A 25,164-nucleotide genomic window follows, 5' to 3' on the forward strand; every position below is an offset into this window, starting at 1 on the left:
ACAGCGAAAGTCCAAGTGGATACATTTGAAAACGACACATTTTCCATCCATCCATTTTGAGTGCAACCTGGACGCACCAGTGAGAGTTGGGATAATGTACTAATAAAATGATCGTGACAGAAGAAAAGCATGAGAATATTATTATGTATGGTCTCCGAGTATCGTCTCAGTGCGCTTTTATGATGAGATAGATTAGATTAGATTCAACTTTATTGTCATTACACAAGTACAGGTACAAGGCAACGAAATGCAGTTTAGGTCTAACCAGAAGTGCAATAGCAGCAAGTGCAGGATATACAGTGGTTCCATAAGTGCAGAACATGGATATGTACTGAATAAATATAGAGTTGAATACTATTATAAACAAAAATTTACAGATAGATTGTCCTATGAATATAATATACAGATAACTATTACTGTGAACAGAGTTTACAGCTAGATATGTACTGAATATAATAATATACAGATGGCTATTACTATAAACAGAATGTTTACAGATAGATATGTACTGAATATAATATACAGATGGCTGTTACTATAAACAGAATTTTACAGATAGATATGTACTATGAATATATATACAGATGGCTGTTACTATAAACAGAATGTGAGCATAATATACAGATGGCTATTACTATAAACAGAATTTAACAAATAGATATATGTATAAGTTAGGCTAATGAGCAGTATAACAATGGATTTAAAGTAGTGCAAATAAAGTTTGGACAGAAGCTATCCGAGTGAAAGTGCAGTGGAAAGTAATTGCATATTACAGTTAAGGTACGATATTGCAATGTATATATAAACAGTCGGTACTGTAAATAAACAGTCGGCAGTGCAAATTGAGCATATTCCAGTCAAGGTAGTAGTGCAAGATGCATATGTAAACAGTTGTTACTGTAATAACAGTCAGCAGTGCAAATGAACATTATAGTATTGCAAATAACAAAATGGAGGCAGGTGTGAGGAGGGAGAGGAGAGTCAATCAGTATATGAGGGGAGTGGGATCAATGAGGGTTAGAGTTTAATAAAGAGACAGCTCTGGGGAAAAAACTGTTCTTTAGTCTGCTGGTCCTGGTCCGGAGGCACCTGAAACGCCTGCCGGAGGGCAGGAGAGAAAACAGTCTGTGGGCTGGGTGAGAGGAGTCCTTAAGGATGCTGCGAGCTCGATGCAGACAGCGTTTCCTCTGGATGTGCTCGATGGCAGGTAGTGGAGTCCCAGTGATGCGCTGGGCGGTTTTCACCACCCGCTGCAGTGCCTTGCGCTCTGCAACAGAACAGCTCCCATACCACACTGTAGCACAGTTGGTCAGGATGCTTTCTATTGCACAGCGATAGAAGTTCACCAGGATAGTGGAGGAAAGCTGATTCTTCCTCAGTGTCCTCAGGAAGAAAAGGCGCTGGTGAGCCTTCTTGACCAGGCTGGAGGTGTTGGTTGTCCAGGTCATGTCCGCCGAGATGTGGATCCCCAGGAACTTGAAACTGGAGACACGCTCAACAGCCATTCCATTGATGTGGATGGTGTCGTGTGTGCCTCTTGACACTTTCCTGAAGTCCACGATGAGCTCCTTCGTTTTGGTGGTGTTGAGGAGCTGGTTATTTTCGGTGCACCATGTGGCCAGGTGCTTGATCTCCTCCCTATAGGCAGTCTCATCGTTGTTGCTGATGAGACCAATCACCGTAGTGTCGTCCGCAAACTTGACGATGGAATTAGATCCGTACACAGGCTTGCAGTCGGAGGTGAAGAAGGAGTAGAGGAACGGGCTTAGCACACAGCCCTGTGGTACACCAGTGTTGAGTGTGATGGATGTGGAGCAGTTGGAGCCTGATCGAACATTCTGGGGTCTGTTGGTCAAGAAGTCCAAAATCCAGTTGCACATGGAGGTGTTGAAGCCCAGGTCTCCAAGTTTGGCTATTAACTTAGTTGGGATGACAGTGTTGAATGCTGAGCTGAAGTCAACAAACAGCATGCGTGCATAAGTGTTCTTATTGTCCAGATGTGTGAGCACAGAGTGCAGTGCCATGGAGACTGCATCCTCTGTGCTCCTATTGCTACGGTAGGCAAACTGGTGTGAGTCCAATGTGGATGGTAGAGAGTCTTTTAGGTGTGCCAGGACCAGCCGCTCAAAGCACTTCATTACGATGGGTGTGAGTGCTACAGGGCGGTAGTCATTAAGGCACTTCGGGCTGGAGTGTTTTGGCACTGGCACAATGGAAGTGCATTTAAAGCATGTTGGTACAGCTGCTTGGGCAAGAGACAGGTTGAAAATGTCTGTAAAAACCCCAGCGAGCTGCTCCGCACATGCCCTGAGTACGCGTCCAGGGATGTTGTCTGGTCCAGCAGCCTTGTGCGCGCTGATCCTGCTCAGTGCATTGCAGACATCTGTGGAGGAGAGTGTGATCGGTGGGTGGTCAGCTGAGGATTTGAGCTTGGTGGCAGTTTCTCTGTTGTCTCTTTCAAAGCGAGCATAAAAGTCATTTAGCTCGTTCAGGAAGTTGACATCAGTGGCTGCGGGGGTGGAGTGAGAGGGTTTGTAGTCACTGATGGCCTGAATGCCCTGCCACATGCGCCGAGGGTCAGCGTTGGAAAAGTGTCCCTCTATCTTAAGCTTGTAGCAGTGCTTGGCCTCTTTGATGCCCCTTTTCAGATTTGCTCTGGATGTGCTATAGGCTTGTGCATCTCCTGATCTGAAGGCAGTATTGCGTGTCTTCAATAGGAGTCGCACTTCCCTGTTCATCCATGGCTTCTGATTTGGGTATGTGGTGATCTGCTTCTGGGTTGTAACACTGTCAATGGTGGTATTAATATAATCCAGTACAGAGGAGGTGTAGCAGTCAATGTCCGTGTGAGAGCCACTGGTGGCTTGAGAAGCAAACATACTCCAGTCTGTGTGTAGAAACCTTTCCTGGAGTGAGAAATCTGCCCCCGCAGGCCACACCTTGATGGTCTTCACTGATGGCTTCACGCGATTGATCAGAGGTGCATATTTGGGGGTGAGGAACAAAGAAAGGTGATCTGACTGTCCCAAGTGGGGGAGGGGTGTCGCGACGTAAGCTTCAGCCATGTTTGTGTAAACATGGTCTAAGGTTTTGTTTCCTCTGGTGTGACAGGAAACATGCTGGTGAAATTTCGGTAGCACTGACTTTAAGTTTGAATGATTAAAATCACCCGCAACAATAAACGCAGCTTCCGGGTGAACGGTCTGTTGTTTACTGGTGGCTGCGTGAAGTTCTTTCATAGCAAACTTGGCATCAGCATCCGGGGGAATATAGGCTGCAGTTATAATAGTGGAAGTGAACTCCCGCGGTAGATAAAACGGTCTACATTTAACCATGAGAAACTCAAGGTTAGCTGAACAATGTCTCCCAACAATAGCAGAGTTTGTGCACCAAGCTTTGTTAATGTAAATGCACAATCCACCACCTCTGGTCTTACCGGAGCCATCTAATGTTCTATCCGCCCGGAATGTATGGCGTCCCGCTAGCTCAATAGCGTTGTCCGGTATTCCGCTGTTTAACCATGTTTCCGTGAAAATTAGAACATTACAGTTCAAAAGTCTCTTGCTGTATGTGATGTTGAGTCGAATCTCCTCCATTTTGTTCAACAGCGACCGTACATTGGCAAGGAAAATGCTGGGTAAAGAGAGCCGGTGTGGTGTTAGCTTTAGCTTAGCTCTTAGTCCTCCGCGCTTCCCCCGCCTTTGTTTACGATCTCGCCGGCGCCTGCGAGCACTTCCGCCCGGCCGGCAGAGTGCATAGCCTCGGGTGATCTGGCGATCTCAGGAAGGAGTCGAAGGTTGTCCATAAAACTGTCGGAAATTCGCAAACCAATATCCAAAAGCTCACCTTGGGTGTACGATGTTAAGGCACAACTGTTCTGGACGAACAGACCCGAAATGAGCAAGAAAAATACTGCTAAATTACAGAATCTGGAGAGACCGCGAGCCTCGCGATGTACTCGCGCCGCCATCTTGGATACGCATGCGCAGTAAGATCATTTTAGCGTTTCAGAGGCTTCATTGTGGATGAGCAACTTTGGGAAAATGCTTAAAAATGCAAGTGTGGACTGAGAACGTTTTGAAAGAAAAACACGTACCCTTTGATTAGCCCAACGTTCACCATCTCAACACAAACAGGTGTGCTGTGACATTTTCCTGATGGTGTTGAAAGCCCTTCTTGACCTTGACTGCAGTGTCATTGACATGATTATTTATTTATTTAGAGCCTATTCAAGTAAAAGCATCTTAAAACCCGAACTCATAAATAAATGCTCTCGCCAGAGCCACAGTCTCACCAGCCATAAGATCAATGAAGCCAGGAAGAACAGGGCAAACAAACACATTCTTCATCTAGGGATAAGTCATGACTAACTTACTAGCCATCCAACAACCAGCTAGTTTATCTAGATTTTATTTATATCCACCTTATTCCTACGCCCCATGACGCTTTGCGCGAATTATGGGTGTAACTTCCGTTAAGCTGTAAACAATCAGTGAAAATCACTCTATGAACGCAATACATAAAAAAAATTGTCAGATTGAGATGACATTATTCTACTCACCCTTCAACCATCGAACAATAAAAGTACATTTAAAAGTGTAAAAGCATCAACAAGGCACTTTCAACAGACCAAATAACCCCAAAAGCACGAGTCTTTCCACAGCAATAACGGACAGGTTAAATATCACTGTAGTAATATATATCTGTATTATGCAACTTATGTTGCGTTAATCAAAAATGTTAATTTACTTCAGCATTACGTGATACTATTTCAAAGTGATTTCCGTCATTTTGACAGATTATAAATTGCATTTACCTGTGAAAACAAACCCGGAAAGAGACGTGAGGATTTGAGGAGAGTAACGAGAGATTCTTCGTGCATTCCAGTGAATTATTAATGGACTATATCGTAAATTAAGTTTGGAAGAACAGACCACAAATGTGCAGTACATGTTGGCCTTTTTCATACTTTTACAGTGGATTTGCAAAGGGAAAAAAGAAAATAATCACGAGGAAAAGAGCTCTTGCCATAGATATTCTTGTTATAACATTATTTCACGTCAAAATACCAAGTATAATGTTATTCTCATGATGTCTGAAAATAAATCATGAAGGAAAATTGACAGCTCATCCTGTCAAACTGACGGATCAGCTTTATTTGTAGGGCAACCTTATGATTTGAAATGATTCATTTCAGTCTTTTTGAATGGAAGTTCCCCAAACCGGACGTGCCACCCGTAATTCAGAACGCAGTAAGGTCGTCAGGAATAAGGTGGATAGGATCTGTCAGAAATCATTCTGATTTGCTGCTCAAGAAACATTTCTGATTATTATCAATGTTGAAAACAGTTGTGCTGCTTCATTTTTTTTTTGTTTTTTGTGCAAACCGTGATACTTTTTTTGTAGGATTCTTTGATGAATAAAATGGAAATCTTTGTAACATTATAAATTACAATTTTTTTCATCATTTAATGCATCCTTGCAGAATAAAAGTATCAATTGCTCAACAAAAAAAAATGTTTTTCATTAGCATTTTCCAGCTTTTCATTGTTGAACCGAACAACTTTTCATTGTTGTTGACTTTAAAAAGATTCCCCCAAGTTTCCATTACTAGAAATTTGGATCGCACACTGAAAAAAGGAAAAGCTGCACGGCACGAAATGACAAAATGCCAAGCGGAGGATATGTAATATATAATAAATGAATGGAAAGCAGGATTTGACTTTTGAAATGACCATGTTTGCACAATAAATGATTCACAATACACAATGAATGCGTAATTATTACTTTCAGTACTTAATGAAATGTTGCATCATTCATCTTAGATGATGTTTTAATTACTGTGCAATGTGTGCATCCTGTGATTGCCTCATCTGTGAAGGACGCGTGCAAAGCTGCATTAGAATTTGGACAGAACATTGTGTCTCTGCATGCAACGCAAGGTTTCTGCCTGACATTGGAACAGTTGGTTGCCTGAAATGCCTTTAAATGCTGCCAACATGGGTTTTGGAACAGAAACTTGTGTTTACATAGTACATCAGTATCTTATTTTCTTTTCAAATAAAGAGCAAGAAATATAATTTTTTCCATGATATGAACCCTTTAGAAAAACATGAGATCCTTCAGTGATGTTTAGTGTCTGCTTGGCAGCCATTCTTTTCCGTCAGGGTTTAAAATAAATGAAGAAAACAAGACCTATCGGATTGTGGAACACGTCTTTGGTAAATCGTATGGACTCGTCTATCATTTATTATCATCACATTACATCACAATCTGTGTAATATCGTCAAACTTAGCACATTCTCAGAGAAAATTATCCTGTTTTGTCATGTGATTTTCTCATTTTCCACTAGATATTTTCCTCTACATCTCATCAGCAATTTCGATTTTGGCACGCTCTGCAGCAGCCGACCACTAAAGAGCGAATGTATCGTCTATCGGCCCAACCCTTCGCTGAATATTTGAGTTTCATTAGGATGTTTGCCCTAATGAAGCGCTCTTTAATGCCACAGAGCCATGATCTCTGATGTGTCTGTCGAGCGCTGAGCCTCAGACGAGCCAGTAATGAGCCGGCGTTCATACTTTTTTCTCTGTCCATACCTCATTAACATTTCCACTTGTGTGTCCTTCCTGCTGTTGACACCAAAAGGAGGATGAGACGAGAGAGAGGGAGAGAGAGAGGGAAAGGACAGATTGTTCCAGAAGCGCTGAGATGGCAGCAGGGGTGAGGAACATGACAGAAGTTCATGAGGGAATGAGGTAACAGCTGTAGACAAATGAAGGAGAGCGTGATGATTTGAAGAGAAGAGAAAACTGTACGTTTTGCAGATGAGAGTTAATGTTGTCCATTGTGTTTTTGTCAAGAGAGCATCATGGGAATGTGTTTAGAAGCCAAGCAAGTCATTCTAATGTACAGCATGAAATGGATATTTCAGCCAAATATTCTGTCATTAATTACTCACCCTCATGCCGTTCCAAACCCTGTAAGACTTCTGAGAGTCTGGCATCAATCTGTGAGCTTTCTGTCCCTCCATAAATAGCTTATGTCCCGTTGTTTTGACTCGATGAAATCAGTCGTTTTAAAATGGCATTGCAAAAGTATGGCAGTGCTGACAGACATAATTATTGCAATACATATCAGATAACGGTGGAATCTATAACTTGGCAAGGTCTATTTACAGGCAAAGTAGTAGCTTGTTTAGAGATTGGCATTGTTACCAACATTGTAAAATCTGATGCTATGCAAACTATGTCGATTTGTGTTTTATTACTGTCACTTTCCCTTTTTTTCAATTCAATTCAATTCAAATTTATTTGTATAGCGCTTTTCACAATACATATTGTTTCAAAGCAGCTTTACAGAAAGTGCATTTCAGAAATGTACATAGAGAAATACAGTTAGTTAATCATGTATTGATTTAGGGCATAAACATCGCCCGCGTCGAGTCGTCTCTTCATAGGCGCCGAGTCGTCTCTGCACGGGTGTTGGAGAATCTGTAGTTTCCATGAGAGGCTGGATACAAACTGGAGCTGACGATCTGTATTTACCTCGGGACTAGCGTCCCGAGATAACAACAGAAAAGCATATGGGAAATAATTAGCGTAGCTGCTGTTCGCAATATTAATGCATTCAATCTGATTCAACTGTAGTATAAAATGTAAGTATTATGTGAATGCCTGGCTGAAGAGATGCGTCTTTAATCTAGTTTTAAACTGGGACAGCGAGTCTGAGCCTCGAACAATATCAGGAAGGCCATTCCACAGTTTAGGAGCTAAATGTGAAAAAGCTCTCCCTCCTTTAGTGGACTTAGATATCCTAGGAATGACCAGAAGCCTCGAATTTAGTGATCTTAAAGAGCGCGATGGATTATAGGGCGATAGAAGTTCCGTTAAATACACGGGAGCTAAACCATTTAGGGCTTTATAGGTCAGTAGCAATACTTTGTAATTGATACGGAACTTTATAGGTAACCAATGTAGAGACGACAGAATTGGTGTTATATGATCGTATTTTCTTGATCTAGTAAGAACTCTAGCGGCGGCATTTTGGACTAACTGTAGCTTGTTTATTGAGGATGCAGGACAACCAGCTAATAAAGCATTACAGTAATCTAGTCTCGAGGTCATGAATGCATGAACTAACTTTTCTGCATCAGAAACAGATAGCATGTTACGTAGCTTAGCAATGTTTCTAAGGTGGAAAAAGGCTGTTCTTGTAACATATGAAATATGATTTTCAAAAGACAAGTTGCGGTCTAATATAACACCCAGGTCTTTTACTGTAGAGGATAAAGTAACAGGACACCCTTCTAAATTAAAGTTGTATTGTAAGAGGTTTTGTGGGAAGTTTTTTTGACTAATAAGTAATACCTCCGTTTTATCTGAATTTAATTGCAGAAAATTACATGTCATCCAGTATTTTATATCTTTAACACACTCTGTTAATTTAGATAATTTAGCGTTTTCATCTGGTCGTGATGAAATATATATTTGAGTGTCATCAGCATAACAGTGGAAATTAATTCCATGTTTTCTTATAATATTACCAAGTGGCAGCATATATATTGAGAATAGCAGAGGGCCTAACACAGATCCTTGCGGCACTCCATAGTTTACTGGAGTTATGATCGATTTTTCTCCATTTAAACAGACAAAATGGTAACGGTCTGATAAGTACGATCTAAACCAGTTTAATGCCTGTCCCTGAACACCAGTGTAGTTTTGTAGTCGGTCTAAGAGTATTGTGTGATCTATAGTATCGAACGCAGCACTAAGATCAAGTAAAACTAGTATTGAGATACAGCCTTGGTCAGAAGCTAGAAGTAAATCATTTGTGATTTTAACGAGCGCAGTTTCAGTGCTATGGTGCGGTCTGAATCCTGACTGAAACTTTTCATAGATATCATTTTCTTGCAAGAAAGAGCACAGTTGAGCGGACACAACTTTTTCTAGTATTTTAGACATAAATGGAAGATTTGAAATGGGTCTGTAATTTGCTAGGTTATTATGATCTAATTGTGGTTTCTTAATAAGAGGTTTTATAACTGCCAACTTGAATATTCTTGGAACATGACCTAAGGATAAAGACGAGTTAATAATATTGAGAAGAGGCTCTTCCACTACAGGTAACACTTGTTTCAGTAGTTTAGTTGGTATTGGATCTAATAAACACGTTGTTGGTTTAGATGCAATGATAAGTTTATTTAACTCTTCCTGTCCTATAGTTGCAAAGCGCTGTAATTGTTCTTGAGGGGTGATAATTGAGGCTGAATCATAAGACACCATTAAAGATTGTACATTTACAATTGTGTTTCTGATGCTTTCTATTTTCTCAGTGAAGAAATTCATAAAATCATTACTACTACACTGTGACAGAATATTTTGCTCCGGTAACGTCTGTTTATTTGTTAGTCTAGCGACGGTGTTAAATAAAAACCTTGGATTGTTTTGGTTGTTTTCTATTAGTTTGCGGAGATGCTCAGCCCTGGCTGCTTTTAGGGCCTTTTTATAACGTGACATACTGTCTTTCCATGCGATTCTAAAGACCTCTAGATTAGTTTGTTTCCATTTACGCTCTAAATTACGAGTTTCTCTCTTTAGAACATGCGTAACACTGTTGTACCATGGTGCTTTAGTTTTCTCTCTAACCTTTTTTAATCTAATTGGTGCAACGATGTCTAATGTACTAGAGAAAATGGTGCTCATAGTGCTAGTCATTTCCTCTAGTTCATCTGTTTGTTTGGGTTCACTGAGCAGCTGAGACAGATCAGGTAAGCTATTTGAGAAATGATCTGTAGTTGTTGGAAGGATTGTTCTGCCTGGTCGATAACGCGGCGCAACATGACAAATTTCAGCGGTACGTAGTATGCAAGTGACCATGTAATGGTCAGTGACTTCATCACTTTGCGGTATAATATCTATATCGGTTGGATCGGCTCCATGTGATATAATTAAATCTAGCGTATGATTAAGACGATGAGTGGGACCAGTTACGTTTTGCTTGACCCCAAAGGAGTTTAATAAATCTGTAAACGCAGCCCCTAAAGCATCATTTGAATTATCTACGTGTATGTTAAAATCTCCAACAATTAATGCTTTATCGACATTGACCAAAAGATCTGAGAGAAAGTCTGCAAACTCTTTTAGGAAATCAGCGTAAGGCCCAGGCGGTCTATATACGGTAGCCAAGGCTAGAGATAATATGGATTTCTTTCTTACATCTAAGAGAGTAACATTTAGCACAAGTACTTCAAACGAATTAAACCTGTGACCTGTTTTCTGAGTAACAGTAAGAATATCTTTATAGATTATAGCAACACCACCGCCACGACCAATCAGACGGGGCTCATGCTTGTAACAGTATCCAGGAGGAGTAGACTCATTAAGACCGAAATAATCATTTGGTTTAAGCCAGGTTTCAGTAAGGCAAAGTACATCGAAACTATTATCTGTGACCATTTCATTTACAATAACCGCCTTAGGTGTAAGCGATCTGATGTTTAAAAGACCTAGCTTTATAAATTGTTTTTGTTCACTAATATTGAGATTTTCTGGTTTAATCACAATTAGATTTTTCTTAGATCCTGCAGTAGATTTATTATTTGATCTCACTAAACGAGGAATAGACACAGTTTCAATATAATGTTCTACATTGGTACTTATATCAATTAAGTTTGGACAGCAAAGAGTGTGATTTGGACTTTGACTTACTAGTCATATGGTGTGTAGCGTCTTGGAGATGTTGTCCGACAGAATAGCCGCTCCGATTCTGCTGGGGTGAAGGCCATCAGCACGGAAGAGCCTAGGTCGCTCCCAGAAAAGATTCCAATTATTTACAAAGAGCAGTCTCTGTTCATTACACCATGACATTAACCATTCATTTAGAGCAAATAATCTACTGAACCTTTCGTGTCCTAGTCGGTAGGTGGGAAGCGGTCCAGACACGATGATCGTTGTTTCAGGCGATGTGCTGCGTACCGTCTCGATCAGGCTCCTGTACTCCTTCTTCAGAACCTCCGACTGCCGTAGCCTGATGTCGTTCGTTCCCGCGTGCAGCACGACAGCTCCGACGGGCTCGTCACCGTTCAGAATCCCGGGAACCTGTGCAGCGACATCGAGAACACGAGCACCAGGAAAGCAGTGAGTGCGAACCTTACCTTTACCTATGGTAGCACGGACATGCCGGACGATGGAACTGCCGATGATCACAGCGTCGCATTCCGTCTCGCGTAGAGGGGAGAAGCGGTTCTGGGTGGAGATCTCGAAGGCCGGGAGGGGCGGAGAGGTCCTAGCTCTGGTCCTGGCCCGCGTCTTCCGCTGTGGAATCATCCAGGGTCCATGTTGTTGTGTCGGTGCCGGAGTGAATGAAACCAGGGATGATCGCATCCTGGGCAGAGAAACACATGGAGTAGACGAGGTCGGAGTCAAAAGGTTACTAACCACTGACTTTTGAGCATCGGCGCGTGATGTTTCAAGCGCGAAACGTCGATCTCGTAGCTCGGCCTGTCTCTCTAGTAGGTCGCGGATCTGCTTCTCCACGGATTCCAGCTCTAACTGCACAGAATGCAGCTCGAAGGTGTCCTCACCTGCACTCAAAGGTAACGTTAGACACACATCCGTTATATTCGCCATTATAGCAGATGTGCTATAATGGCGAATTATAGCTTTCAGTGATACGGGTGTAAATAAGTCGATCGATAGGCGCGACCACGCGTGTAATGCTAGCGGGCTAAGGCTAGTAGCGGAAGTTCGAAAGGTTGGATATATGTAGCGATATCAGAGCAATCCGATTGTTTTTTAAGGAGAATAATATTCCAGATATGTTCACACGCTATAAAAATGAAAAAGTTCGTTTGTAAAAGAGTGTAAAGAAGAAAAACAAGGTTTCTGAATTAATTCGACGGAGCTCCAAACACAACAACGCACTCAGTCGCGACCAAGTGCGTTGAGTTTTGCTTGCAAACTCTTTTCAGTTCATGGTTCAGTTGTTGTGGCTCCAAGCTACACGTAGTGGCCTGACCTTCTTTCCATTATTTACGGATATGACATATAAATGTGCAGTTGAATGATGAAAGTGTGCAGTTTCCTGGGAAATCCATTTTGAGAGTTTACATTTGTATAAAAAATAAATATCATTAATTATAGGCTTACCACAGTGGTTGAGGGTAAGGCAAAAACACGGTTTGGAAGATGGTTTTATGATGTACTGATGTGCTCCTTTTTCAATTTTTTCCTTTTTTTTTATATTTCAAACAAAAAAAGTTACCTTTGCAGCTAATGTGCTGCTAATGTGTGACCCTGGACGACAAAACCAGTCACATGGGTCAATTTTTTTAAATTGAGATGTATACATCACCTGAAAGCTGAATAAATAAGCTTTCCATTGGTGTATGGTTTGTTAGGATAGGACAATATACAACTATTCGAAAATCTGGAATCTGAGGGTGCAAAAAAATCCTTTAAAGGGTCATGAAACCCCCCTCTTTCAGCTCAAGTCTAGCTCACAATCTTTTTGAAAAATGCAACTTAAATGGGCGTGGTGGCTGTGAGAAGAAGGGAGGGGAGTGGGTGTGGTATGGCACGACAGGGGAGTGGAGGGGAGACTGTCATCGCCAGTGGCCCATGCATATCGACTGTCACTAAAAATCAGTGGTAAAACCTATTTTTTTACAGTCTATGGGTAAAACGTGAGGAAATGCTAGATTTTTTTTATAGCTGGCAAAGTTAAAGTCTAATGAAATACACTGACACTTTATTTTTGTCCTTTCAAAAGTAACTGAATGCCCTGCTACATATATTAGCCTATAGTGATCATAATTGTATTTAAAACATATAACATGTATATGTATAATTATGTCATTATAAAATATATATTTGTTTATATACACACTATAAATGCATATATTTGAAAATAATAAATTTTCCACTTAAAAAAAACAAAAAAAAAACGTTCCGTACATAGCCTAGATCTACGCGCCCCCTGAACCCACATAATAAAGATGGACAGTGACATAGAAATTTGCACAAATTAAGCATACGCTCCATACAATTGAGGTATTATCGAAATATCTAAATTTTAATAACGAGTGATTATTTAACAAAAGGCATGTAAAATGGTCAGGGTTACATTTTAGACACACACACACACACACACACATCTAAAGCGATAGAAAAGTCCTCGCGACCGCATCACTCGCAAGACGAAACCTGCATTGGTGTACAAGGCCGAAGTCCACCATTCTCTCGTTGAATGGTTGCACACACACATAGTTTAGATGTGTCCGTGGTTGATGGCCAACCAACCGCCCGCAGTCAGAGTCCAGCCCCGGCAGCATCGCGGGGAAAGATGCACTGGAACTTTTGCACCACGAAAACAAACGCGCGTCCCATCATTGCTCTCTCATCTACTACGCGATATCACAGTTTGACATGTCTGTCATTGGACAGTTCCATGTGGTGTCATGAATAATTAAGAGAAAGTGTCTTCTCATTGGATAAGAAAACTCAGTACATGAATAATAATGAGACACCGATGAGTCATCAAAGTACTATAGTGCTCAGCCTGTGACGTGGACACGATGAAGATTTTAAACCCGGAAGACGAAAATAGCAGAAAAAAACTAAAATTTAACCATTTTCCCCCTACTATTAAATCTAACAGATGCTAACATTGTCTTCAATAGTGTTCAACACACATACCTCTGTTAAAATCTCAGAAAATTTGATTCAGGGTTTCATGACCCTTTAAAGTTATGCTAAAATGATGCATGACACAAGGAGGAAAAAATCCAACCAGGAACTAGTGAAGAATAACTGGAAGATGAAAGTGATTCTCCATGAGTCTACAGCTCAAATAACACAGTTTTGCATTCAATTCAAATTGCATTCAAAATAATATGTGACCCTGGACCACAAAACCAGTCACATGGTTCAATTTCTTTACATTGACAGTTATATGTCATATGAAAGCTGGATATATAAGCTTTCCATTGATGTATGGTTTGTTTGGATAGGACAATATTTGGCCGAGATACAACTATTTGTAAATCTGGAATCTGAGGGTGCAAAAAAATTGAAACTTTGAGAAAATGGGAAAAGTTGTCCATTTATGTTCACGATTGTGCAGCATTCACTCACAAAAATAAATGTTTTATATATTTACGGTAGGAAATTTACAAAATATCTTAATGGAACATGATTTTTACTTAATATCCTAATGATTTTTGGCATAAAAGAAAAATCAATAATTTTGACCCAATTTGACCCATTGTGGCTATTGCCACAAATATACCCGTGCGACTCGTGACTGGCTTTGTGATCCAGGGTCACATATGGTTTCATGCCGAGTCCTGAGCATTGTCCGTGTGTTTCAGGTACGTGAACACTCTCCTGAAGTTGGTGCCGCAGGTGCTGCAGCTACAGGAACAGTTACGAGACGCCGTACAGAATGGAGACATGGAGACGTCACATGGCATCTGTCGAATCGCCGTCTCTCTAGGAGAGAATCATTCAAGGTACAAATACGCACAATAGGTGAAGAAAATGTCATTTGAGCACCATTAGAAAAGGTGAAACATTTTCTAAAAACAAATTGATAGGGCTGTTAATTTATTGTGTTAATTGGATGTTATTAATTATAAAACAAAAAATTAATTGACCTGTAAAAACCTGAATAAAACAATTTTCTAACATTATAAATGTCTTTATTGTCAATTGATCAATTTAATGCATCCCTGCTGAATAAAAGTAAAAAAAGAAAAACATCTTACTCTCCACAAAAATATAATGTATATAATCGGGGCTTGACCGTGTGTTTATGTGAATACTCACCAAGAATGGTATTTTGACATTATTTTGTGTGTATTTGACTGTTAAAGCGCAATAAGCAGCGAAAAACAACTTAATTTAGTATTTAGAGGCGACCCCTGTTCACACACTTTGGGTGTGAGCACAAAATTTGCGGGAATGAGTAAAATTATGCGCAATACACTGAATTCCATGCCGAAATGTTTCAAGCCCTGTAACACCAAGAACATTCATCTGGAGCAAATGAACCAAGTGAGTGAAGGGAGGCGGGTTTGTGCGTCAACTCGCTGTCGGAGAGAGAGAGAGAGAGAGAGAGTGCAGCTGGTATTCAGGGTTTTTCCTGGGTCAAAATTGGTCTTCGGTGGTGGCTGACCGACATGGTCATCCACACACAGCAAAGAGTACTCTAGTACCCACATGATCCGCAAGCCCAATATTGACAATAAATGTTCAATTTAAAATAAATACAAAGAAACAGTTTGTGATTTTTTTTTTTTTTTTTAGGTAATTTACTACACATTGTCATAGGCCTATACATACTGTGGATTATTAAGGCTAAATTTTACTAAACACTCTTGCTAAATTTGGTAAGCACACTTACTTTCTCATTTCAGATTAGGGGTGGGAATCTCTAGGCACCTCACGATTCGATTCGATTACGATTCAGATTATCAATTATTAACGTTTTTTTTTTTTTTTTTTACTTGGTACTTTTAAAGCAAAGTATTTATGATGACCCATAACGAACTTACTTCCATCTTCCTATATTAATTTTATTAATAAAACAAATGGAAGTTATTTGAACGTTGCAAAGAACCAACATGAAAATAAATGTGTGCCTGTACTAGCAGCGTACTTGTAGTAAATTAATACAAACTTCAGCATATTCTGAATCTCTAGCATTTAATAATAGACTTCTAACCAACATCCTCTGGTTATTTCCAATGAGCAATATAATCCTTCAGACAAAAAACATTTTGCTGTAGCAAATTCACAAACAGTTTTCGTTCAAAAATATAGAATGATGTACCAGCAGCTCTCATATAATGCTTGTGGACTTATGCATATTCTGAATAATTAGTAACATACAAAGCCTCTCTTATTCACAACTAAATAATAAAGAGGTATGACTTGAAATGTTTGCTGTATACCACAATCAAAAACAGCTTATACAAAAAAAGTGAATGAACATCTGCAGAGAGCACAGTCAAAATGTAACTTTTTGTGACTGGCATTGCACATATTGCAGGGCAGTACAACGTTCGTATAACAGATCGGTTTACAGTATATTGATGTAAAAACTAAATAGGCTACTGAAAGCAGCTTTCATACAAAAAATACTAAATAGGTAACAATGAAATTGCCAATTTTCCATACGCTAGCTTTTAAAGAAGAGGGTGCCGTTCGAATTTGGCGCTCAGCCATCATGCGTCTGTTTCTGTTATGTGCGCGAGTCTGTTATGTGCGCGCCACAGACTGCACGCGCACTGCACGTCCGCTAGAGTTCCGCCTTTTGCGTTCCGTCAATATTATGTTTTTTTTAGAGATTTGATTTTTTTGACATTTGTGATTGTGAATCGATTCAGAATCGTCCACGTCCGCATCGCGATGCATATAAGAATCCGCACGGTGCTGTGATCGTTCTCTCCGTCACTCCGTCAGTAGCCTGCTTCACTCACAAATCAAATAAGGCTTTGGCGGGACAAAAAATCGTTTTGGCGGCCGCCAAAAAAATTTCAATGTAGGAAAAACCCTGGTATTGTGTATCTGTGGGAAATGAGTATTGGAAGCGTTTCAGGTATTTCAGTATCGATATGTATCGAAAAATCTATATTTTTGTCAACACTATATTGCACTGTTTATTATTTCAGATGTCTTTTTAAAGACTACAATTTGGAGAAAAATATATATAGAGAGAGTTGTGGAAGGCCTATACTTCATGTTAAACATAACTATATAGTCTACTGATACAGCAAAGACAACGTCGGCAGTATTGACGGCAAAATAGGCTACAGAATATTTCGTTCTGTATTGACGGGTGCAATATTTGAAAATCGAAAATTATTTAATATTATTTTTTTAAATTACATTTATATCTGCATTTATGTCAAAACTTAGAGACTTTCAAACATCAAAATGTCATTTATTAATATGCATTCGTGTCAAAATGACATATAAACAGTTTTTCCTATTCTATTTTGCCTGGAAACGTTTCCAACACGCTTGCGTTTGTGTGAAAAATAGGCGTCGGTTTTCGAGCCGCGCCTGAGACGTGCGTGTCACTCAGGCGGTGTGCAAGCTCTAACCTGTTAACATGGGAGCCAAAATAAAAACGGACACGCCACGCAGCAAGTGTGTAGCCGGCCTTACACACCACTGCCGAAGTCAGTCAGTTAACGGTGTTAATGTCAAGCCCTGTATATAATATTGACTGATACTGGTATGGTCAATATATCATGTATCCTTAATGATAAGGTGGGTCTCTTCTCCTCTTGTCTGTCAGAGCTCTGTTGGAGCAGGTGGAGCACTGGCAGAGTTTTTTGGCACTGGTGAATATGATCATGTTCTGCACGGGCATCCCCGGACACTACCCCGTCAACGAGACCACCAGCTCTCTCACACTCACCTTCTGGTACACACTACAGGTGAGCCTCACTGCTGAGATCTGAAACTACAGTGTGCCTGTGTCTGTTCAGGACCTCAGTGGTGAGCAGGTGCACAGATTAATTAGAGCCTTTTTCACTCAAATCCAGCACTTGTTGATGATAGTGATGATATATGGATGATACAGTCTTAAGGTCACACAAAAGCAGAATATAATGTCAGTTCAGGACTTGCTACTGAATTGTGAATGACTTTGACTTCAGTTACCTGTCCATACTGACATTATTTAAGCCACTTCAGTCTGCTATTGTATGTACACAAGTTTAGAGTCGCACCTGTTAGAAAACACACTGTTCATTATTTGTAATGTGTTGTCTGTACTCGTGTCTTTAGTGTGTGTTTGAGTGTAAATCTGCAGTAGTGATGGAGAGTGGCTGTTAGAGACATTGAACCGTCCTTCACACAGTATCTGTTCACCTGTGCTGTGTGTGTTTACTGCAGTGTGTGTCGTCACGTGTTGAATATTCAGGAATGTCCTTTGCCTGTGTCCTTGTCTGTCTTAACAGTCTGCATTGGCTGAGTATTTTATGTATATGTTTAAAGGCTTAAATCCAGTAGCAAAACTATTAGTTTATGGATGTTCCATTTAATTTCTCCATAGAGAAATAGAATATTAACAATTTATAAACTTTTCAGTACAAACCTGCCATGCTCTCTGAGCTTAAAACACAAGTCAGTGTGATTTCAACACAAATTTTAACACTGCCAATTTTTTCAACAGTGACCACCTTATTGCATGAAGCATTGCATATTATTATTAATTTTTTTTATATATATATATATATATATTTTTTTTATATTTTATTTAGCTCCAGCATCCCAGCGACCCTACAAAAGACAAGTGGTTTGGATAATGGATGTATGGATATTATTGCTTTATATAAAATATTTATTTATTTAATTTTTTTATTTATATTTTTTTATTCTATGAAAAAAAATATATATATATTTTTATATAAAAAAAAAAATTATTACTAATATTAATTGGTTATCGTATTAGTCAAGGCCCCAATATACTCAAGGCGAAGTTCTTTTTCGTTCTTCGCTTAGGGGTAAACAATATGTAAATCTGTGCTGCTGCACATTTTCCTCTCAATAACAAAATAAACAACAAAACTCAGAAAACGGCAAGCTTTTTTTAATTTTTATAATAAAGCACAAGATAAGCATCTGATCTTAGCAACATTTGCACGAGCGCTGCAATTCGGCACTATAGTAAAGTCACGTCACGTTTACTTTTATAGCACTTTATATAATAGATAGCTTAAAATCAAGCAGCTTTATCATATTAAACATGAAAAACAGTGTCAGTGTCTCGTTTCATTAGAAGTACAACTTCATTTTCTACCATAAAGCAAATCTATTTAAAAATAAATTAAATTAAACTCAAATCAACATTTCAATTATTTATTTGACTAAGTAGCTGTGTGATAAGTGATTCTGACTCACTGTCTGTATTCTTCCTTACTTTATCAGTAGTTGAGTGTTTATTTGTTGATGTCTGGCCATGTGTTTCAGGATGACATCATGTCGTTTGAGGCAGAGAAGCAGGCCGTGTATCTGCAGGTCTACAGGCCTGTGTATTTCCAGCTCGTAGACGTTTTGCTGCACAAAGCGCAGTTCCCCACGGACGAGGAGTATGCTTCCTGGTCATCAGACGAGAAGGAGCAGTTCAGGATCTACAGGTGTGTGTGTGTGTGTGTGTGTGTGTGTGTGTGTGTGTGTGTGTGTGTGTGTGTGTGTGTGTGTGTGTGTGTGTGTGTGTGTGTGTGTGTGTGTGTGTGTGTGTGTGTGTGTGTGTGTGTGTGAGACATTCATTTTCTCATGAGCCTGTTGTAAAAATGTCTTCTACACTCAGCAGTTTCCTGTTGGATTTGCTGAATTGGCACAGTAGACAATGTTGCTTTTTCTTATTAGGAATGTGTAATATTAAATATTATTAAAATACACAAATATTAAAATTTAAAATGTATTTAAATATTTCATGTTTAATTAAATATTTAATAATACTTTAATATTAAAATATTGAATATGTGTGGCTAAAACTCTTTGATTTAATTGTCTTAAAAAACGAATATCAACACAAAGGGTTGATAAAATAATGCATTTCTGTGATGTTTGACTCTTTTAGGGTGGATATATCTGACACACTGATGTACGTCTACGAGATGCTGGGAGCCGAATTACTCAGTAACCTGTACGACAAACTCGGGCGACTCCTCACCAACACAGAACAAACACCATCATGGCAGGTCAGAAGATAATGGATTCAGTTTTCATTGTTTTTGCTGTTTCATTAAACAAACAAAGCAAAGGGGCGAACTTTTGTGCACAAGTAATTAAAATAAAACCGAAACTGATATGGCTTAGTGCGATTATAAATTGGCAAAGGCTGATTTCATTAAATAAATATATATATGCTTCTTGTTTCATAGTGAAGCTCGACTGTGTGTTCTTTTACACAAGAGCGTCTTGTGTGAAGCGGCTCGGTTCACACAAAATGTGGCTCTGCATAAAACACATAAAAAGGCGGCTTGGGTCACTTATGAATGCGCCAACCATCTTCCCAAACTTGTAATGGGAAGCTCTTATAAACTGGATATTGTCAACTTAAGAGAAGATGATTTAAGGGCTCCCTGCGGTTTTCCGCCAAAATAAAAGCTTGTTGGTTTAACATTTGAAAATGAAGAAATTAAGAGTAAATATAAAATGAATATGAATATTTATTTTATAAATTGTAAAAATATTAGAATTAAATAAGTATTAGTACTGTAAAATTAAATTATTATAATAGAAGTATTACAGTAATTAATAGTATTTCTTATTTTGGTTAACATTTTTATTTAGTAATAATAATATAATTATTGATATTTTATAGTCATATTGATATATAATCACAGAATTGCCTATAATTGCATATAATTAAAAATTGTGCAGCCCTATAAACAAAGATAGCAAACCTGGAGTAAAAAAAAAAAAAAAAAACTATAAATCGTAATCGCAATTTTCATCAGAAAAACGCAATTGGATTTTCCAACCCAAATCTGTGAAACCCTACATGGGGTTTTTAACAGGAATGTGTCTATTTTGTTCCAGCATACAGAAGCACTGCTGTACGGATTCCAGTCCATCGCCGAAACGATAGATGTGAACTACTCTGATGTCATCCCAGGACTCATCGGCCTCATTCCACGAATCAACATAAACAACGTCCAGCTGGCCGACACCGTCATGTTCACAATCGGTGTGTGTGCTTGCGTATCGGCGCTCCTGTAACATTAAAAACAGTCGATGTGCCTTTTCTGTGTTTTAGGAAATTGTCATTTGCCATCTGAAGCAATTTAGACTGTTTTCACACACTTTGGTCAAGACCAGACAATTACACATAATTGCTTTCCCACACAGACACTTAGTTTTGTGTTCCAGCCCAGATAGTTACCCATTACGTGTCTCCCTGTAGGAGCGTTGGCGGAGTGGTTGGCGGATCATCCGGTGATGCTGAGCAGCGTTCTGCCACTGGTTTTGCAAGCATTGGGCAATCCAGACCTGTCTGTTTCCAGCGTCTCCACACTAAAGAAGATCTGCAGAGAGTGCAAATACGACCTGCCCCCGTACGCTGCCAATATAGTCGCTGTGTCGCAGGTGCTCTAATGATGATGCTAACACATATGAGACACGTTTAAACAAATTTTCTCCTCTAAATGTCTTGTTTTTTTTTTTTCTTCTTGTATGCAGGAAGTGCTTATTAAACAGATTCACAAGGTGAGTTTATATTTATTTTGATGAATAAACCCATTTGGTTTTGCTCAGATAAAGCTGATTTCATAGAGCTGTAAATGTAAATTTGTCGATTATGGTCAACCGTTTTGAAATCAAAATCTACTGTGTGTAGTATCCTGATCAGGGGCTACACAAAGCGTCAAATGGTTTATTGATCAACATGTTTTTGAAGCGTTGATCATTGTAGCCAATCAGAAACAAATATGTTGAGCGCGTGAACACAATGGCCAATCAGAGGTGTTTAAGAATCTGTTCCACAGCGCTCAAAATACTAAGGGGAAACGCTGGTGTCATCACATTTCTAAAATTAATTTCAGTTCCGACTTGATACCGAAGTCGGTACTTTTGACAACACTAGTTTTTGTACTGATATATCAATACGTACGACAACACTAACATAAACCAATTTCAATTTGAATGTAAAGTATGTATTTAAGTCTGAAATGCATGATTTATTTTGAGATTGAATGGGTTTGTTCTGTATGGACTGTATGTTATTAATTTTATTTGTGCAGGTCTTTAATTTGATTAAAAAAATTCAGCAAATCCCTGGGCATAATTGTTTATCAAACATTAAATATGGTTGGCAGTGATTTTTGGCACTTCGCACAGCTTTTCCACTTTCAGTGAGGCCAAAACCAATACATGAAGCCGGAAATGCATCACACCTGGTATTACACCTGTTCCTATTTTCAATCTCTCTCTTTCTCTCTAGACGAGTCAGTGCATGTGGTTGATGCAGGCTCTGGGGTTTCTGTTGTCTGCACTGCCGGTGGAGGAGATCTTGAGGAACCTTCAATCTCTGATCACTCCGTACATCCAACAACTGGAGAAACTAGCAGAAGAGACGGTGAGACATCAAACTGCTCGCCCTTAGTCCTCTCAGTCCTCTGGGTTTGTTTATCCGTGTGTTCGCTTGGCTCGGTCGCGTGTGAACAGACCCTGTGTCTGCGTGAGTGTGTCATAGGATGGAACATTTCTCAGCAGGAACAGATTGGCATTACTCTGGGCGCTGGTAGAGTAAACTGCAGCAGAAATCCGCTTAATGTTACCGAGAGCCCTGCATTGATTTATACTAAAGGGTTAGTTCACACAAAATTTAAATTCTGTCATTAATTACTCGCCCTCATGTCATTCCAAGAACTTTCGGTCATCTTCAGAACACAAATGAAGACCTTTTTGAAGAAATTTGGGAGCTTTTTGTCCCTCCAGTGACAGAACAGGGACAGAGATCTCTCAGATTTCATCAAAAAGATATTTATTTGTGTTCTGAATATGAACGAAAGTCTTACGAATTTGGAGTGACATGAGGGCGAGTAATTAATGACAGAATTTTTATTTTTGGCTGAATTATCCCTTGAAGTAAGTGACATTTCAAGCACAACATTTGATCTATTTTTGCTGCACAAATAGAAGTGTTGCCAAAAAAAGCTGAAGCAGGATCAATGTAAAAACTGTTAAAACAGCAGATCAGGGGACTGGCAGTAACTGTTGTATAATTGAAAATTATACCTATAATTGAAAATAACCTTCAAGCATTCTCTCTTTTACTGCCAAAACATCCTGGATGTAATGGACTAAGTGCTGTCCTTGTGTGTTTTGAAGTTTATACATGCTGAAAAAGAGCAAAACATTTTCGTTAGTGATGCACCAAAATTTTGGCAACCGAAAATATCTGGCTGAAAATTAATTTTCACATTTTTGAGGGCCGAAATCATTGACAGAAATGGTGACATTAATTTAATTGTCATGTTTTATGAAATCACTCAATCAGTGTTTCAGCTTGTAAACAATATGTAACATTACATTAACGTCATGAAAAGCTATTGAATAACTATAAACTCGTTAGTTAGAAATAACTCTAGAGAGCAGCATTTTCCTAAATATGTATACACAACATTTTATTTTAACTTGACCGGTTGTCTTCATTATTTCATGTATACGACATTATTCAACAATCAATGGAGGGACAGAAAGCTCTCAGATTCCATCAAAAATGTCTTAATTTGTGTTCCTGAAGATGAACGAAAGTCTTACGGGTTTGGAACGACATGAGCGTGAGTAATTAATGACAGCATTTTCATTTTTGGGTGAACTAAAGGATTAATTCACTTCAGAATAAAACTCACTCACCCCCATGTCATCCGAGATGTTCATGTCTTTCTTTCTTCAGTCGGAAAGAAATGAAGGTTTTTGAGGAAAACATTCCAGGATATTTCTCTATATAGTGATCTTCAGTGGGGTGCAACAGGTTAAAGGTCCAAATTGCAGCTTCAGTGCAGCTTAAAAGGGCTCTACATGATCCCAGCCAAGGACTAATGGTCTTTATCTAGCCAAACGATCGGTCATTTTCCAAAAAATAAAAATAATTATATACTTTTTTTTTTTAACACAAATGCTCATCTTGCACCAGCTCTGCGATGCGCCACACATTACGTAATCACGTTGGAAAGGTCACATCTTGGATGACATTGGGATGAGTAAATTACAGTTATTTCAACTTGTCAATGATATATTGAGGGATTAGTTCACTTCAGAATAAAAATTTCCTGATAATTTACTCATTATTATTGCTTATTGCATATTATTACTCTTATGTGCAGTTTACAACATTTTTTTTATTTGGTGTTGATTGGTAAATACATTTGATTAAGTAATTGATCATTAAATAAACTTTAATTTCAGTTTTTGGCTAAAGGAAAACTTTTGGTGTTTCGATGAGAAATTAATTTTGGTATATCACTATTTTTCATTTCTCTTAAGATATAACGGAAGGAATAAAACTATTGCACCCTGCCGCATATCTACAGACAGCCTCAAAATGTGCTGCTTTTTCTTTTTTCAAAGTGTTTAGACTTATGATATTCATCTGGCCGAGATTTTTTTTTTTTAAAGAGCAAAAAAAATCCATGTCTTCCTGAGACCAGAATTTAACAATGGCTCACTTCAGTGAGCAACTAAAACACCCTAGCAACTACATTGCAATGCCCTGGCAACCATATGCAAACATCATAATCTATCTTCTAAATACTTTTGCATTGTATTTATTTTTCATCTCATCAAAATGCATGGAAATCTAAACTGATTTCACTCCTATTTCCTGTTCGGCTTCATATCTCGTCTCTCTCTAAATGCTGCATGTCTATTTTTGACTTTCGTTTTTCTAATATCTTTCCTGGTCTGGTCTGTCTGGTCCTTCCCAGAAAGACATTACATCAGCCTTAGTAAACAGGCTGTGATGGGGCGCTCACACAGCGCCTCCTGCTGGTCACAGACACTGAGTCTAGACACACACATCTCATATATCGGCTCTGATGTTATTTTCAGACGGGGCTGTCAGTACATTGGCTAAAAATACCCAAAGTAAACAGGACCTCAGTGCACAGTTCTTCACATATTCTTTATAAAACAAACGATTCCAGTTCTGATATCTGATTGGATGAGCTGTTTGAAGCAGTTTAATAGACAACACATCCCTGACATCATATCAATTGAATTCTACATGAATGATTTTTACTATTAAACTTATTATCATGTACGTATTTTATAGTATAATGTTATTCCAGGTTAACCTTTTGAAGGAAAGGTCGTCCGTGCAACGATGCCTTTGTTAAATGTTTAATTGAGCGTCTCTTTCCTTTTGTGCTTGTGTGCATGATGTCATAAAGGAAGTAAGACAATGTAGCGACTCGCTCTGCCTCTCGGCCAATCAATGAGCTGTTGTCATGGAGCTAACAGCAGTAATTAGACTGTTGGCCTAATGGATGTTTAACGACTGTTTAATTACCGCTGATGTTCCCGGGAGTGCCGGTTCAGAGCGCACGCCCACCCCACCCGCCGGGTCTCGTTATTTTACATGATTCAAGGGATTTTTCTTGCTCGTTTCGTTAAATGTGTTGAAATGTACTGTGTCAC

The 25,164-nt window shown here is 39.1% G+C and overlaps 1 protein-coding gene across 3 annotated transcripts in view; it reads left to right on the plus strand.

Annotated features, from left to right (window-relative positions):
* ipo13b (importin 13b) overlaps positions 1–25,164 on the plus strand; it is a 56,882-nt gene that overhangs the window by 18,036 nt on the left and 13,682 nt on the right. For all 3 annotated transcript variants that reach the window (XR_014629934.1, XM_084431544.1, XM_084431545.1), the window contains exons 4-11: positions 14,373–14,513; positions 17,309–17,450; positions 18,988–19,154; positions 19,601–19,721; positions 20,566–20,713; positions 20,930–21,111; positions 21,205–21,231; positions 21,965–22,099. Coding sequence is in view for 2 of the 3 variants with exons in the window: in XM_084431544.1 (XP_084287670.1) it covers positions 14,373–14,513; positions 17,309–17,450; positions 18,988–19,154; positions 19,601–19,721; positions 20,566–20,713; positions 20,930–21,111; positions 21,205–21,231; positions 21,965–22,099 (1,063 nt within the window). In the remaining variant the exon portion in view is untranslated. The remainder of the gene's footprint in view (positions 1–14,372; positions 14,514–17,308; positions 17,451–18,987; positions 19,155–19,600; positions 19,722–20,565; positions 20,714–20,929; positions 21,112–21,204; positions 21,232–21,964; positions 22,100–25,164) is intronic.

The sequence above is a fragment of the Rutilus rutilus genome (genome assembly GCF_951802725.1).
Source record: "Rutilus rutilus genome assembly, chromosome: 15".
NCBI classification, from domain to species: Eukaryota; Metazoa; Chordata; class Actinopteri; order Cypriniformes; family Leuciscidae; genus Rutilus; species Rutilus rutilus.